The 17,605-nt window shown below is 44.8% G+C and overlaps 1 protein-coding gene across 1 annotated transcript; it reads right to left on the reverse strand.

Annotated features, from left to right (window-relative positions):
* Positions 1-12,545: 12,545 nt before the first annotated feature.
* On the reverse strand, positions 12,546-16,326 carry LOC129862259 (glycine cleavage system H protein, mitochondrial-like). The gene is made up of 5 exons (XM_055933739.1): positions 16,136-16,326; positions 15,844-15,923; positions 15,211-15,274; positions 14,947-15,078; positions 12,546-13,566 (listed from the first exon to the last, which is right to left on the reverse strand). Exons 1-5 carry the CDS (start codon positions 16,284-16,286, stop codon positions 13,469-13,471), a joined length of 525 nt encoding a protein of 174 aa, XP_055789714.1. The 5' UTR covers positions 16,287-16,326; the 3' UTR covers positions 12,546-13,468.
* Positions 16,327-17,605: the final 1,279 nt, after the last annotated feature.

Genomic DNA, 17,605 nt, shown 5'->3' on the forward strand with positions numbered 1-17,605 from the left:
ATGACCTCGCATGAATTATACTGCTGCTGTTGATGATGCTGGAAGTGGGGCTGGGGGAGGGGGGTTGAAGGAAGGGGAGGGTGTATGTGTGTGTAGGGGATATAATGCTATTGCCTACTCGTGTACGTATTTTTATTGCTGTTGGGGGGACAGAGGTATAGGGGAGGTTACTTTAAGGAGGGATAGTGGGTTGCAATGTCATACACTAGAGCATCAGTCTGGGGGTGGTGGGGGGGGGGGGGGGGTTATAATGTCATTGGTGTTGGTGTGTATGTAGGCTCATTTAGATTTAGATTGGTTCTGTGTGAGCAGAGGAAAAAGTTAATGTTTATTCATGAGTCCTTCAGCTCAGCCACCAGTTAAAGAGACAGGACTCTGTTTTCACTGATAACACCCCCACCCCAGCCTCAACCCCTCCCCTGGCAGATGCTTTTCCATGATTTCTCTCAGTGTGTGTGTGTGTTTCACATTATCAATGTATCATGTTTTTATTCACTACTAGAAATCCCAGTACAGACACAGTCCTGATGGTAAACTGATTGCTGGAATACTATACTGCAATAGCCATATCACTAATGGAGTACAGTATTAATAGTACACACACACACTGTAGGGCAGTAATCAGTGAATGTCATTGAGGAAGAGTTTGTTCAGTGCTTCATCAGGTATAGAGCGGTTTTTATTAGAAGATGTTCTCTCTATCCATCTTCTTAATGATTTTATAATGGTCGCCAGGCTGTTCTAATCAATCATATGGGAGAGATAGCCTGGTAAAAGTCTATTTACAATGCGAATGTTCTGGAACACATTCTCTCTGCAGTATCTGAAGGCTCTATATTGTAAGCGTGCAAGAATTGTCTGCTTTTAGGAGCATCTTAAATGGGTTAATTCCCTCAAATAGTTCACACAAATATGTAATTTTGTTATTTTATACTTTTTTCTTATGTCTACATTTGATCTCTCTATGCCTTTTTTCATTGTTATGCCCCACCCCCAACACACATACCCCTCTCCAGGGTAGCTAGCTACTTTACATCCATTATGAGATTTGAATGCTCAACAGCAGGACAGTGAGTTCAGCATGCGTCACCGTGGCTGTTACACAGACTCACCCGCATTATGCTAATCCTTATACACTCTGCCCACAGACAACACCACATGCTGCCCATGATAGGGGGTGGGTCATGGGGGTGTGTGTGTGTGTGTCAGGTTTGAGCAATTGTCATGCTGTCAAACTGATCTGCATGCAAAAAGATCAGCAGTCTAATTACATCGCTTATGGTAAAGAGTGTTTTACGCATAAACATACTCGCACGCACGCACACACACACTCACTCACACAAACACACTCAGACACACACACACACACACACACACACACACACACACACACACACACACACACACACACACACACACACACACACACACACACACACACACACACACACACACACACACACACACACACACACACACACACAAGGTCATTGTGGCATCATTGAGATATGACATCTGACTCCATCTGACTCTATGTGTGTTTCACTTCTTTCCACAGTAACACAGAGCTCAGAGAAGGGAAACTGGAAAGGCAATCGTAATGTAAACCACATACCACAGGAGGCTGCTGAGGGGAGGACGGCTCATGTTAATGGCTGGAACGGCCCTAATGGAATGGCATCAAACACATGAAAATATGTGTTTGATGTATTTGATACCATTCCACCTATTCCGCTCCACTCATTAATACGAGCTTGTTCTCCCCAATTAAGGTGCCACCAGCTTCCTGTGCCACATACAGCATACTGGATGTGTTATGGGGGAATATACTTTTAAGCTCCATACACAGGTTCCTTTCCAGTATCAAGTGTTCTTCCAGATTGAGATGCTGATAATATCCTTGTTAGAATGATTGATTGTCTCTGACACATTTTAATTACGGCCAAATTAAATGGATTGGCTGTCGGACTATAAAACATTGCTGTTTAATAACGAGATAATTTTTTTCTTCATCCAATCCCATTCCTGCTGGCCGCACAAAATGAGTCTCACCGTTTAATGATATGCAAATGAAATTCGCATGAACCCTATGATCCTGTGTGATGATTAAACTAAGATGGCGTTGGCTGCTGAGCTTCTGCAAGTATTACATATATTCCTTGTGTGCTTGAAGGAGAATAGGCCACCAGTCTGGGGAGAGCAGGTGCTTGATGGAGAGATGACACTATAGTCTTGTGTTCTGCTATAAACATGTACCAATCCTTTATCAGAACATGTTCAATGGTATTGGTGAGATCATACTGTAGGTAAAACCAGATTTGCATCCCCTCTCCATCTCTCCCTCCCCCATCTCTCCCTCCATTAGACTGTGTCTAGCTCCTCCTCTCCTGTCGTTTATTGCACTGTATTTGCATAATGAAGGCTGCAATTAATTAAGATCCCACAGCAGTCTGGAGGGAGGGAAAGATGGCGGGAGTAAAATGAGTGGTAGGGAGGGGATAGAAGGAGGGAGGGGATGAAGAGAGGGAAGAGGTTGATCCACTGCTTGTTAGTCTCCAGATAATCTCTGTGCACCCATAAATAACATCTCAGGTAATTGGGTCAGCTGCAATGCGATTCACTTCTGTGCACATACATGTTAGAAATTGAGTTCTGTCAAAAATGAAGTCTCCACCCTGTCAAAAGGAAACTCTCAGCCAAAGTCCCCCCCCCCCCCCCCACACACACACACGCAAACCAGCTAAGGTGAAGCAGTTTAAGCCCATCTTCAACCAATCACGATAAATCCAAATAACCAGTGAAGAAAACCCAAAAAACGGAACTAATGCTGCGTGATCTCACACTGTCACACACCCCTTTTAGTCCTGGCAGATTCTCTCTGACTACGCGCACAATCTCCAGACATTAGCATATCCAGTCACGTCCAACCATGTGGCACGGTTTATGGGTGTGAGTTGGGGTGAGGTGGTGGGGAGCAGGGTGAGAAAAATGTTGCAGAGCGATTAAATCACTAATTATGATTGGCTGTTGAAATGAGTCCGTCACTGTTCATTATCAACAGAGGAGATAACCAGACACACATACAGCGCCTACTGCCTGGTTCTGCTTGTGTCTATGATCTGGCCTTTGGACTGCAGCAATCTGTCTGGTACGGAAATAACACACGTGGTGAATCCCAGAAGTTTCAAATCCATCTTGTCATTGATTCCTCCATCCTTGTTTTCTCTGTGAACCTGAAATCCATAACAGGTCACCATATTTAACACTATCTCATTCTTCTTCTGTGATACACCATACAGTCTTAGAACCTGAAAGGAAACCTAGAACCTAAAAGGTGTCTTTGACTGTCCCCATAGGAGAACCCTTTGAAGAACCTTATTGGTTCCAGGTAGAACCCTTTTGGTTGCAGGTGTAACCCTTTTGGGTTTCATGTAGAACCCTCTGTAGAAAGGAACCAAAAAGGATTCTCCGATGGAGACAGCCGAAGAACCCTTATGGAACCCTTTTTTCTAAGAGTGTAGGAGATGCCATTTCCAACACAGGGGTTCAGTGTTTGCTGCTTAGCGGTGCAGATACTGAGAGAAGAGAGGGCGGTACTAGTACAGAGGAAGTCTCATCCCTCTCCTTAATGCTGTACTCCTGGGTTCACCAGGATATTGTGCCCCCCCATGCCTTTGCCACTCACTGGTTGTTGGTTGTTGTTGACATTTCGATCCCGTCTGAAGAGTTGCATTGATTTAGCGGAATAAAACGTTTTGATCCCCAGGTTCGAACCCGTCGGTCACATAAGCATGTGAAAGCTCTTTCTTTAGTACTTAACCAGCCTGTTAGCGGCCGTAAGCATCTGTTGTGTTGTGTTTGGTGCAGTGCCAACTCTCTGTCTTTCTCCCCTGGTGTAGTGCCAACTCTTGGTCTGCCCCCCCCCCCCCTCCGCTGAAAGATGCCATCGCTGGGAAGCTGGCAACCGTTGCCCTGGCACTCCTGGCCAGATTTGTCCAAACAATCCAACAAACAAACAAACATTGAATAGCGATGAATCCTCTCTAGTGAATTTCCTCTTTCCGAACGAGACATTTCTCTGCTGCTAGCTTCGTTGTTTTCGAGCGTGTCACGGCAGCTGGCTGGAATGTCCTCGACTAGCTGGCACAGGGAGGAGAGAGCGATGGGAGCAGAGAAAGAGAGGAGGATGGAGGGAGTGGACACTTTGTTGATGCTATGATGCCTGTCCTCCGAACGCCAGCTGCCATTGATGTGTCTCTCAAATCGCCCGGCAGAGTCCATGTTCTTCATCGTCCTCCTTTTCATCCCTCCATCCTCACCCTAATTTCTCTACTTCCTCTCCTCATCCTCCTGGATCTAGTCGTCTTGTTTCGGCTACCCTCCAGGGGTCTCAAGGGCTCTTCCTTATGTCCTCCTTCATCTTCTGCATCTCCTCTTTATCTTTTTTTAACCTTAATTTACCCAGGTATGTCAATTGCGAACATTTTTTTTGCAATGACGACCTCTACATCTGAGTATCTTGTCTGTCTTTGGACATTGGTGTAGCAATGTGAAAGAGTCTCTCTGTTCCTTATCCTGGCCCCTCTACACCACCCTCCCCATGCCAGTGTGTGGGAACCAGCCCTGAGTGGATGGCACTGTGCCAACCTCATTCGCAGCTCCTCTATCCACCGCCCTCTTTCCCCCGTCTGTCTCCCTCCCTCTATATCTCCCTGCCTCTTTCTCTGTCTCTCCCTCTATATCTCCCTGCCTCTTTCTCTGTCTCTCCCTCTATATCTCCCTGCCTCTTTCTCTGTCTCTCCCTCTATATCTCCCTGCCTCTTTCTCTGTCTCTCCCTCTATATCTCCCTGCCTCTTTCTCTGTCTCTCCCTCTATATCTCCCTGCCTCTTTCTCTGTCTCTCCCTCTATATCTCCCTGCCTCTTTCTCTGTCTCTCCCTCTATATATCTCTCTGTCTCTCTGTGTCTGTCTCTCTGTCTGCCTTTGTCTCTCTGTTTTACTGTCTCTGTCTGTCCCTGTCTCTGTCTGTCTCTATGTCTCTCTCTTCCCAGCTCCCTGTGTGTTGAGTTCAGCTGAAGCCCTGAAGGTAGTTTGATTACCCCTTCCCTCTGGGGTATATATAACACACAGCACACAATTAACACATGCACCAGGAATTCAGGAAAGGAATCCCAGATCACACACACAGACACACATGCGCACACGCAGACACACGCACACACATAAACACACACACATGCGTACGCACACGCACACGCACACGCGCACACACATACCAACACACACACACGCATGCACACACACATGCACACACACACACACACACACTTCCTCGTGTTGTTCCCTTCATCATATTGTTTTTCCTTTAAACTCTCCTTTATCGTCAAACAAAGCTTACTATAATAGATGGTTATTATGCTAATGAATATCATGTATGTAGTCATGTAGTGAAAGTAGTGAATATGCAAATGAAGTGTGTAATTTATGCAAGGCTGGAGGGGGAGGAATTCTATCTTCTGTTCTATCCTCCAGTATTGCACACCTACATTCTCTCTCTCTCCTTTCCTTCATCCTCCATCCTCTCTCTCCTTTCCTTCATCCTCCATCCTCTCTCTCCTTTCCTTCACCCTCCATCCTCTCTCTCCTTTCCTTCATCCTCCATCCTCTCTCCTTTCCTTCAGCCTCCATCCTCTCTCTCCTTTCCTTCATCCTCCATCCTCTCTCTCCTTTCCTTCATCCTCCATCCTCTCTCTCCTTTCCTTCATCCTCCATCCTCTCTCTCCTTTCCTTCATCCTCCATCCTCTCTCCTTTCCTTCATCCTCCATCCTCTCTCTCCTTTCCTTCATCCTCCATCCTCTCTCCTTTCCTTCAGCCTCCATCCTCTCTCTCCTTTCCTTCATCCTCCATCCTCTCTCCTTTCCTTCAGCCTCCATCCTCTCTCTCCTTTCCTTCAGCCTCCATCCTCTCTCTCCTTTCCTTCATCCTCCATCCTCTCTCTCCTTTCCTTCAGCCTCCATCCTCACTCTCCTTTCCTTCAGCATCCACCCTCTCTCTCTCTCCTTTCCTTCAGCATCCACCCTCTCTCTCTCTCCTTTCCTTCATCCTCTCTCTCCTAATTTATCTTCTTTTCTCTAACCTCCATTTTATCACACACACCTCCTTTTCCACTCTCCTTTTCTCAAGCCTCTGTATTATCTTCATAGCCGCGGGAAGTAGTGGTGCTGAGGGTGCTGCAGCACCCCCTAACAAAGTGAAAATAACAATAATAATAATGAGAAAAAAAGATGAGTCTTGTGTGAACTAGGGCTTTGTTAATCCTGTTTGAGCGGACAAAATAGCCCCCCTCACCCCCCCTAAAAATCTTCCTGCAGCTATGACTATCTTCTTTCATTCTCTCTTTCTCTACTGTTCTCTTTCTCTTCCTGTCCCCTCCACCCCTTCCTTCTCTCAAAGCATCCAGAAGGGGATGGTCTCTCATATCCAACCTCTGTTCTCCTCACCTCTCCTCTATTTTAATTTCCTCTCCCCCCTCTCTTCCTCTCTCTATTTCTGCTCTCTAAACATCCCTACAGTGATCCACAAAACCAACAGCTGAGTGTTTGATCAGGCTCTGGAATATGAACCCAACCTCCACTGTGTGTTTCTGTGTGTGTACAGTATGTTAATGTTTCTGCTTCTGACGGTGTGTGTACAGTATGTTAATGTTTCTGCTTCTGACGGTGTGTGTACAGTATGTTAATGTTTCTGCTTCTGACGGTGTGTGTACAGTATGTTAATGTTTCGGCTTCTGACAGTGTGTGTGTATGTTAATGCTTCTGACGGTGTGTGTGTATTCCTGTAATCTTATTATGCTGTTCACGTAGATGGCAGAGTGTGTTGCTATGGCGGTTGCTATAGGGCTAGGTGGTCCCGTCGAGCATACATCACAGCTAGACTTCTTCTCTGATACCTGGCAATGAAGATATGTGTTCTCCCCGTTTTATAGCTAGACTTCAGCTCTGATACCTGGCAATGAAGTGATGTGTTCTCCATGTTTCTCCTCACCACCATTAACCCCTCATCCTCTCTCTGTCCTCCTGCTTACCTACATTAACCCCTCAGCCTCTATCTGTCCTCCTGCTTACCTACATTAACCCCTCAGCCACTCTCTGTCCTCCTGCTTACCTACATTAACCCCTCAGCCTCTATCTGTCCTCCTGCTTACATACATTAACCCCTCATCCTCTCTCTGTTCTCCTGCTTACCTCCATTAACCCCTCAGCCTCTATCTGTCCTCCTGCTTACCTACATTAACCCCTCAGCCTCTATCTGTCCTCCTGCTTACCTACATTAACCCCTCAGCCTCTCTCTGTCCTCCTGCTTACCTACATCAACCCCTCAGCCTCTCTCTGTCCTCCTGCTTACCTACATTAACCCCTCAGCCTCTCTCTGTCCTCCTGCTTACCTACATTAACTCCTCAGCCTCTATCTGTCCTCCTGCTTACCTACATTAACCCCTCATCCTCTCTCTGTCCTCCTGCTTACCTCCATTAACCCCTCAGCCTCTATCTGTCCTCCTGCTTACCTACATTAACCCCTCAGCCTCTCTCTGTCCTCCTGCTTACCTACATTAACCCCTCAGCCTCTCTCTGTCCTCCTGCTTACCTACATCAACCCCTCAGCCTCTATCTGTCCTCCTGCTTACCCACATTAACCCCTCAGCCTCTCTCTGTCCTCCTGCTTACCTACATTAACCCCTCAGCCTCTATCTATCCTCCTGCTTACCTACATTAACCCCTCAGCCTCTCTCTGTCCTCTTGTTCTCCACCAGCTGATTCACTCAATGCTTCTAAAGAGCTATCGACCACTGTGGGAAAACAGAGGAGAGACGGAGAGATAGAGAGAGGGAGAAGTAAAGAGAGAGGAGAAAGGGTGAGAGAGAACAAGAGAGAGGATAGGTGAATGGGAAAGTCTTTGCTATCATGGACCAAGTGCCGAATTGGGATGTTATGGTTCAGGTTATGTATTTATGTGCCGTAACCATGGTTATGGTTATGGTGAATAAATAAAAATATTCCTCCTGCTGTGGGAGGAGGATGCAATCGTGTGTATCTGTATGTGTGTTTGGTCCCCTCCCCTCCCCCTCGTGTTTCTACATGGCAGACCTCCCTAATGTGATAACTGTGTCTGCATGTCTGATTTACACCAAGAGAGAGTACATAGCCAGTGTTTAATTACTGTGTGTGTGTGTGTGTGTGTGTGTGTGTGTGTGTGTGTGTGCGTGCGTGCGTGCGTGCGTGCGTGTGTGTGTCAGAATGATTTATGAGTTGCAAATAGCTATTCCAGTGGCCCGTTTCTCCTCACTTAGTTTTTAATCTGTCTTTACATGAATTCTCCTGGAGATGTTATGGTGATTTTATAGGGGTGTGCACGTGTGTACCTGTGTGTTAAGGAGTCGGAGCTGTGGACATGTGCCTTGTTGGCAGGACAAAGACTTGGAGGTACAGCGCAACACTATTGTCTGCTCATTTACTCGTTGTCTCTCTCCCTTCCCTCTCTCTTGCTCTCCTCTCATCTCCCATCCTCACCTCCTCTCTTCTTCTTTCACCTTTCTCTCTGTCTCTCTCTTTGATCTCTTAGGTATGCATTCAAAACAGATCTTTATTGATAGCACAAGACAGAAGACTGAAACAGCAGGTCAATGTGTTTAGCCTGAGGGCAGATTGGTCCATTCACTGATCTGTCTGTTAGTGGGAAACTGAGAGAGAAGCCAGCTAATCTCCCCCTGTTCTCTATTGATCACACACTTAGAGACTACATACCCTGTCTAAACACTATTGATCTCTCTCTCCCTCTCCCGCATCCTTTCAGTATAGTATGAGGATCAAGAGAATAAATGAAGGTTATGAAAGTTGGTGGGAGAGGTTGTAGGATGGCTAGACTGGATGATGATGATAATTATGATGATTTGATTTGTCTTTAGTGTGGAGAGGGGAGCTGAGGGGTGCTCCGAGCACCATGAGCGTAGAAAATGACTCATGGTTGTCATATTTTAGACTTGTGTGCTCTCTACTGGTTAAAATGTTGCATTGCATCACATCAGATTACAAAACAGTGTTGGACTGTGTTTGTTTACCCTCCTGTTGTGTTCGTTTCATGTTAATTAATTATGTGTTCTATAGCTGATTATAAATCCACAATAATACATATATTATCACCTAATGTTGTGTTAGATTTTTATATCAACTTAAGTTTTTGTGAACATTACACGTTTTGAACTTCTATTTGCTATTTATGGCCTGTAGGTCTATTTGCTATTTATGGCCTGTAGGCCTCTTTGACCTGAGCTCATACAACTAGTTTTTCTGTAAAAAAAAACATAATGTATGGATTATTTTGACTGTAACAAATACTCAGATGAAACATATTGTGCTATTTATCACAGACTACTTTGTGTAAGTTTAACAAGGACTCTACTCCTCACCAGTGTCATGATCAAAGCTATGATCAAGAGCCTCACATACAGTATACCGTTTGGTTATTGTGCTGCCACAGAAGGAATTGCGAGCAAGGCCTCAAAAAAGCTTGGTGTGGTTCCCGCGGGGGAAAGATTTTATTGGGGAAAGGTTCCCGTGGGGGTTGCGATGGAAGCCCGCGCGCGCTCAAAAACACATTTATACACTAATTGTAGTCTCACCCATTCCTTTCTAATGACCAAAAGTTAAATAAAACAACCAACATTTTATGAAAATCATCCAAATGTATTTTGTTTTCAGATGCCCTGTGTGGACAAAGTCATGGAACCTTATGACGATCAGATGAAATTAACTACATTTTTTTTCAGAGAGAAAACTTGTAAATCGGTTCAATTCGACCGGAACACAGCAGGAGGGTTAACTAGCGATCAGCTGTTGAGTAAATCATTCATGTTTCACGAGATAGCACAGCCACAAAGTCAAAATTGTCTATATCGTAAAAATTTATTAAAACAAAAATAGCTTTTAGATCATAATTTAAGGTTAGACATAAGGTTAGCAGTATGGTTAAGTTTAGGTTTAAAATCACTTAAGAAAATAAATATAGAAATAGGCCGAGTTTATGTCTTTGTGGCTGTGGTAACTAGTGACGACCCAGCCTACTCGCTTCTCTCCTATCACCAGAATTGATAACCGAAAAACGTATGGAAAATTCAAAGAAATTAACATTTAACAAAGTCTTTTCATGGATGATTATGACTCATTCTAGATATACACTTTGGATATTTAAAATATTATGGCAGTGTCAGTTACAGTAGTTTTTTCGCTGTGGGACGTGAAAGGGGCACGCTGCCGAGCCCCCAAGTTCATACGAAAACTGTCCTGGAGGTATCTGGCCTACTGGCAGCCAACACTGTTTCCTGACCTTCCTTGGGAACCACTGAGACAAGGTAAGGGCAGGTCACACTTTTTCTCCATCCCTAGCAAACACAGCTGATTAATCAAATTGCATTCTAAACTAAAGATCATGATGAGGTGATTATTGGAGTCAGGTGTGTTATTTGCGGCTGGGGAAAAACTATGACACCAATCAGGCCCTTGAGGACTGGAACTGCCCACCCCTGCGTATAGTAGACAGCTGTGGCTGACAATGGATGAACAACTATCTTTCCTCATAGTTTACCTCTATCTACCATGGCAGGAAGGATACTGCTGGTTCCAGGTGAAACACACACACCAGAATATAGAGCTTTGTCTGTTAATTCACATTTTACTGTGTGTGTAGGACACCCTGGTAGATGCTGACATGGCCATAAATGCCGCGATGTGGCAGAATGGAGGCATGTGTGGTCTGGACCACTGGTACTTTGTCATGCATCCTGTTGACACGACCATGACCTGTGACACTAACGGAAGTTACGCCAGGACGTGGTGCCCTGAGTTGGCTGCTGTGCCTGATGACTTCATACACAAACCCTGTAAGTGTCCAGCCTCCATGCTGCACCGCACCGGTGAGACAAGAGCACCAGCCTTATCCTAACCTATACCCTTACCATAGTTACCCTTATCTTACCAGATTTACCCTAACCTCATTGTAATAACCTTACCCTAGCCTTAACCTAACCTTACCGTAGTTACCATAACCCTACTATAGCCTTACGCCTAAGTTAACTCAACTCTCATGTGTTTCTCTGTATAGAATTGTGAGTGTTACACTTCCCTTATTGCTCTACACTGACAGATCTGGAGGAAAGGAGCCACTCTCTGCAGGACGTGAAGTTGGTGAGGAGGCATTTTGGGGAGTACGTGGACCCCCGTTCGGGGTGCGACCTGGCCCCCCCCCCCCCCCGGTTTCGGAGGCCCTGGGTGTGCATCAACTCACTGCTTCTATTGTATCGTGGCTCATGAGTGGTCCTCAGTACTGTTTTCCTGTTTGATTTCTTTCCTTGCCTAAATGTTATTTTTATGCCTTGAGCCATTTTATAATGGTGTATTTTATGTACAAATGTGAATTTTGCTAAATTGAGTGACAACTTCTCTCTCAGGGAGGCGTGGTCAACACAGATAGGCAGTTCCTCCTATCTGTCATCACCCGCATGGAGTTCAAACACCAATCAAACGATCCAGACCCGGACGCTGCCTCTAACCCCCATGTGAGTCGCAGGCGGGATGAGACGATCACCTTCCTGAACCAGACAGACTTCATGGCCAGCATGATGAACGAGGGGAGGGAGAGACAGGAGAGAGACCAGAGAAAGTTAGAGGGACTGGCACGGGGAAGGGTTAGGAGGACCCCTGCTGCTAAGGCCAGGTTATCCTCTGTGCCTGGGGGAGTGGCTACATTTCACAGATGACCAAGAGGGCAGGGGTTAAAGATCAGCCAAAGACTACACTGATAGAACTGTTGCAAAACTGGGTACCACATCATGGGTTAGAGGTTAAGGGTACACCTAGTCAGTTGTACAACTGAATGCATTCAACTGCAATGTGTCTTCCGCATTTAACACAAACTCCTCTGAATCTGAGGTGTGGGGGGGGCTGCATGTCATCGGTGCGACATCCATGTCATCGGTGCGGGACCAGTGTGGTTAGTCTGTAACAAGGAAAAACTGTTGTTTACATTTTAGTCCTTTACCAGTCATAATTCAGTAATGCAGGCTGAATCAACTGCAAGCACTGCTACTAGGTGTCATTGTGTTCAAGTGCAATATTTGTACGGAGGAATTCAAGCGAAAATATAATAAACATTAATGAGTAGGGGTGTTAACCCCGGTGTCCTGGCTAAATTCCCAATCTGGCCCTCAAACCATCATGGTCACCTAATAATCCCCAGTTTACAATTGGCTCATTCATCCCCCTCCTCTCCCCTGTAACTATTCCCCAGGTCGTTGCTGCAAATGAGAACGTGTTCTCAGTCAACTTACCTGGTAAAATAACGGTAAAATAAATAAATAAAATTAATGAAAGATACAATCTTTAAGTGCTGTCTTTCAAAAACTAGTATCAGAGGCTACACAGACATCTCAGTGAAAGTACTCAGGGGGGGATGAAGTGGACAGGACTTGCACTAAGTAAACACACAAGGAAGTGCAAGTCAAGAGTTTTATTTTTTATGTAATCTTCATAGTGCCAGTACATGCTGTGCATACAGATGCACAACAACATACAGTAGAAACCAGCCTGCTCCAGATCCAAAGTGCTTTATTATTAGCCCTTCCCCCTCCCCTACCAGATGGACTGATCCAGACAGCTGTATTTGATAGTGCAATTCTGAGGACTATTTTTCCCAGTAGTGTTCAGTCTTGATGCTGCACTCATAACCAAGTGGGAAGGTGGTATTTACCACATACAACTGGGAAAAATCCACTTAAACCCCCCTACAATAATTACTAGTGGGAAACTCGTCTATCATCCCATTTTTCAACGAGTTAAAAGCATGCGAATACATCCAAATGGTATTTACGATTTCACAACTGGTATAATTAACACCTTCTCACTTATTTATGAATGCAGCATAAGTTCCTCATCCCCTGTGCTTGGGGAAGGCTTTGAGTGGAAGACTGAGGATTAATCTTAAACAAGTATTTTCCTCAATTCTTTTGTGTACTTTACTCCTCAAAACATCAAAATGAAACCCTCTAATGTTTTAAGGAGGTGGAGAAAGGACACAAGGAATCAAGGATAAGACTTGAGATTCAGCCAGAGAATGCATCAGGACTCAAACAGTATCACTCTACATCAGCCATGTATAGTACATCATGCCACATGTGTAAGACATTTGCTCCCAGCATCCCCAGTAAGTCATAGTCATTACCAGTACACTAAAGACTTAACATGAAGACCACAATAACACTGGCAAGTCAATATGGATGAGCTCTGCTGCTCCTCTGGCGTTTCTGGTGGTTTCCTGGTGTAGTGTCACATCTGACTCCCGGCACAACTGGTGCACTTCCTCTCTAGTAGGGATTGCTAGGCAGGTGAGGGGTTGATAAGGGTTGCGTCTAGGCGGTGCTAGTCTTCTATGGATCTGATGTATCTCTCATAAGCCTTCTCATCCATCAGAGCATCCAGCTCCTTAGGGTTAGCAATGGTCATCTTCATCAGCCATCCTGTCCCAGCAAGGATTAGAAGTCAGAGGTGAGCCTAGTCACAGGCCTTGTTTGAATATTATTTCTAAAATAATCACTGATATGTGTATTTGTGTGCGTGTCAAGAATGTGTGTAGACTAGTGTATGCATATAGAGTGAGCTCAACGTATTAGGACGGTGACAATTTTGTGACAATAAAGACGGTCAGCTTTAATTTGAGTTTTTTTTCATCCAACACCACATTTGGCCACGTTTCCTTCCAGTTCTCTGCTGCCAGTGACCTGCCAGTGAATTGCAAAATTCACGAAGTTGGAGACTTATTTCCCTCACCAACTTCAAACATCAACTATCTGAGCAGCTAACCGATCGCTGCAGCTGTACATAGTCCATCTGTAAATAGCCCACCCAATCTACCTACCTCATCCCCATACTGTTTTTATTTTATTTACTTTTCTGCTCTTTTGCACACCAGTATCTCTACTTGCACATCATCATCTGCTCATTTATCACTCCAGTGTTAATCTGCTAAATTGTAATTATTCGCTCCTATGGCCTATTTATTGCCTACCTCCTCATGCATTTTGCACACACTGTATATAGACTTTTTTTTCCCTACGGTGTCATTGACTTGTTTATTGTTTACTCCATGTGTAACTCTGTGTTGTTGTCTGTGTCACACTGCTTTGCTTTATCTTGGCCAGGTCGCAGTTGCAAATGAGAACTTGTTCTCAACTAGCCTACCTGGTTAAATAAAGGTGAAAAAAAAACATTTAAAAAAATCCATATTGGTAGACCGTTTGGAAATTACTTAACTTTTTGTACACAGCCCCCCCCCCCCCATTTTAGGGGCCAAAAGTACTGGGACAAATTCACCTAGGTGTATTAAAGTAGTCAAAAGTTAAGTATTTGGTCCTATATTCATAACACGCAATGACTACATCAAGCTTGTGACTACAAATTTGTTGGATGCATTTGTTGTTTGTTTTGGTTGTGTTTGAGATTATTTTGTGCCCAATAGAAATTAATGGTAAATAAGTCATTTGAGTGACTTTTATTGTAAATAAGAATATATGTTTCTAAACTCTCCTACATTAATGTGGATGCTACCATGATTACAGATAATCCTGAATGAATTGTGAATAATAAGTGAGAAAGCTACAGAAGCACAAATTTCTTGTATATTTGTGCGTCTAACAAATGCTGTCATTTCTAAACAGTTCACCCGATATGGATGAAAATACCCTCAAATTAAAATGGACAGTCTGCACTCTAACCTCAGTCATTGTATCACTTCAAATTCAAAGTTATGGAGTACAGAGCCAAAACAGCAAAAAAAATGTGTCACTGTCCCAATACTTTTGGAGCTCACTGTATGTCTGCGGACGGGTGTGTGTGCTCACCGTCTTTGTAGCAGGACTTGTTGACGAGGCCGGGGTTGTCTGCCAGGAGTGTGTTGACCTCTGTGACTTCCCCGGTTAGAGGAGAGTACAGCTCACTGGCTGCCTTCACACTCTCCAATGCTCCAAATTCATCTAAAAAAGAGGACAGCGATATGCCAGGTCATGAACAGGTCTTGAGGAAGGCAAGATTTACTAGTATAACCCAAGATGACCAGCGTCATGTTACCATCCACACAAGTCTGTAGGGTAGTAACTGCTGCTTACCAGTCTGTGCCAGCTGTGTGCCAACCTCTGGTAGTCCACAGTACACCACATCTCCTAGAGCCTCCTGCAGGACACAGATTTAGATTTGACCAATTAAATGAGATGTGTCAGTCCCAACAACACTGATGATCCATGATGTGTTGGAAGCGCCAGAACATATACTAACAGTGGGTTGGTAAGAAGACCACAGGTCCCAATGGGGCTCCTAAAGAGATTCTCCGGTATTTGTGTATACTTTTTAGCCAGTAGTTCTGAAATTAGCACTCACAAGACAAAAGTGGTCCACGAAAATTGCATATTAGGTCACGTATGTGCAACACATCATTGCTCCCTCTCTGCTGTGTCCACCCTGCAAACTCATTGGATAACGCTGGGCAGGCCTTTTGTTAGTTGTCACTCAACTGTGAGGGGCTGAAGCTCATTGGCTACAACTCTAATTGTTGTAGTGAAAATGGCATGGCACAGATTCAAGAAAAGTCACTTTCATGGCTAATTGAAGTAAGACTAATTTTGCATGTATGAACTACACATTGACACATCCAGCCCAAAGCAGGTTTAAATAATTTCTTTGTCACTCAAGTACCGAAACATGTCTTTAAGAATCAGTGGTAGCATGCCTCGAGAACAACCCACCTGAGCAAATTTGCTGATGCCAACCGTCCCTACCTCTCCCTCTACTCGTATCCATTCGTGTTTGTCTGTGAATTTAAGAGCTGTGGAATTCAGATGAAAATTGCAATTAGTTCGAGTAGTTACACATAAATTGACAAAACCTAAAAACAGTTTAGTCTACTTCTAATCTACAATCTTAGCTAACTAGCTACGTTATGTCCGTGCTATGCAAAACAAGAACGTCCATGTTATGAACTAGCTAACGTTAGCGTGTTAGCTAGCCACCTGTGTTGCGAGGTCCACAACCAAGTACCTGATGAGAGTCGGGTGGTAGTGAACAGAGTCCGTAGTACATATGCCTTTGATACCAGCCGAGAGGGAGTTAGCTGTGCCGAACTGTAGAGAACGGGCATGGCAGAGGTAAAGTTGGAAGACAAGCAACGTATCATTACACACGTAGCCATTTTCGTCGCGTCTTTACAACTGCAGTGGCTGTCACGTTTATTAGACGTCATCATCACGGATGCCACTTGGGGCGCGTTCAGCAGGGCACAAAGTGGTGGAAGTTCGGATACAAATGTACTTGTGGCGTTCCATTGTGTTATGTAAGAAAATGCATGTTTGTATTACATGTAGAATACAGATCGGACTACATCCACAGAGTAAAATATGAATACTTTTTTTTTTCAATATGGTCAATGGGATTAGAGGAGAGAGGCTACTGGAGAAAGAAAGAGAATGGGAGAGAAAGAGACTGTAAGTGAGAATTAAATAGGATTTGCTGGTCCAATCCCTCAGCAACTGTCACAAGCACTAACCATCTGCAGATGATGTTCCTGAAAATGCCCCAAGCAACCCAGTCACTCTCCCCTAAGTCAATGGTTTCAGCAGAGCACAGAGTTACATTTAGGTAACCTGCCTACAAAATACAGTCTGAGACTGATAACACACACCCCTCACCATGGAGATACTGGGAAAGTGTGTTTAACAGCTCTCCACCCCCAACCCTTCCCTCCGCCCCTTCTCTATCACTGAACTCTCACTCCCTCTCTCATCTCTCCCTCCAGCCAGTTGCCCCTCCTGCTTTAATTCCTCCAATCCTCTTTGTAGGACTGACGTCTACTACTGTCACAAACAGAGCTAAGCCAGGAGAGGAGGAAAAATAGGCTGGTAGTCTCAGGAACAAACTCCTCTCACATTTCCACTAGCTCAGCTCTCAAAGCTCTCCAGGCCTTAGGGGGGCTGATCTACCCTCCCAGCTCCCTCTCCCTTTTGGGACCCACCACCCTGCCTGAGACCGAAGGACATCCAGGGGACACTCACTCAGCCTCACCCAGGACCTAGGATTTCAGCTCACTGCAACTGTATCCTCTTCAGAGGACTCCTGAGCCTGCAGCGTGACCCACCCTCCCTACTTCTGTCTAACGAAGAGAGAGGTAGTTCTCCATCTTTCTGTACATCAGTCTCAGGAACACCAAAGCTCCCACTTTTAGGCCTTTTCTCCCATAGACTGTATCTGCAGAGAGACAGGAGAACACCCCAGAGACAGGAGGATTTAGAGGAGGGCTATTTAATTGACACACAGTTGTGAGACAGCAGCACTCGTGTCAGAAGTGTGTTAGAGAAAGAACACACTCTGGGGAAGTCTGTTCTTGTGGCGTTGGGTGTGCAGGTGTCTGTGATATGCCAGGTGTGTGTGAATGAGGCATTGTAATTGTAAGGCATTGAACGTGCATGTGAGACTTGATAGAGGCCTCAAGTGTGTCAGAGGCATTGGTTGTGT

This window comes from Salvelinus fontinalis, chromosome 9 (assembly GCF_029448725.1).
Source record: "Salvelinus fontinalis isolate EN_2023a chromosome 9, ASM2944872v1, whole genome shotgun sequence".
NCBI classification, from domain to species: domain Eukaryota; kingdom Metazoa; phylum Chordata; class Actinopteri; order Salmoniformes; family Salmonidae; genus Salvelinus; species Salvelinus fontinalis.

Excerpts from the sequence above, each read along its gene's own strand:
- LOC129862259 (XM_055933739.1), bottom strand. The coding sequence starts at position 16,286 with ATGGCTACGTGTGTAATGATACGTTGCTTGTCTTCCAACTTTACCTCT. Across the intron at positions 15,275-15,843 it reads GCATCAGCAAATTTGCTCAG|GAGGCTCTAGGAGATGTGGT; the intron begins GTGGGTTGTTCT and ends TGTGTCCTGCAG. Across the intron at positions 13,567-14,946 it reads CAAGTCCTGCTACAAAGACG|GATGGCTGATGAAGATGACC; the intron begins GTGAGCACACAC and ends TTGCTGGGACAG.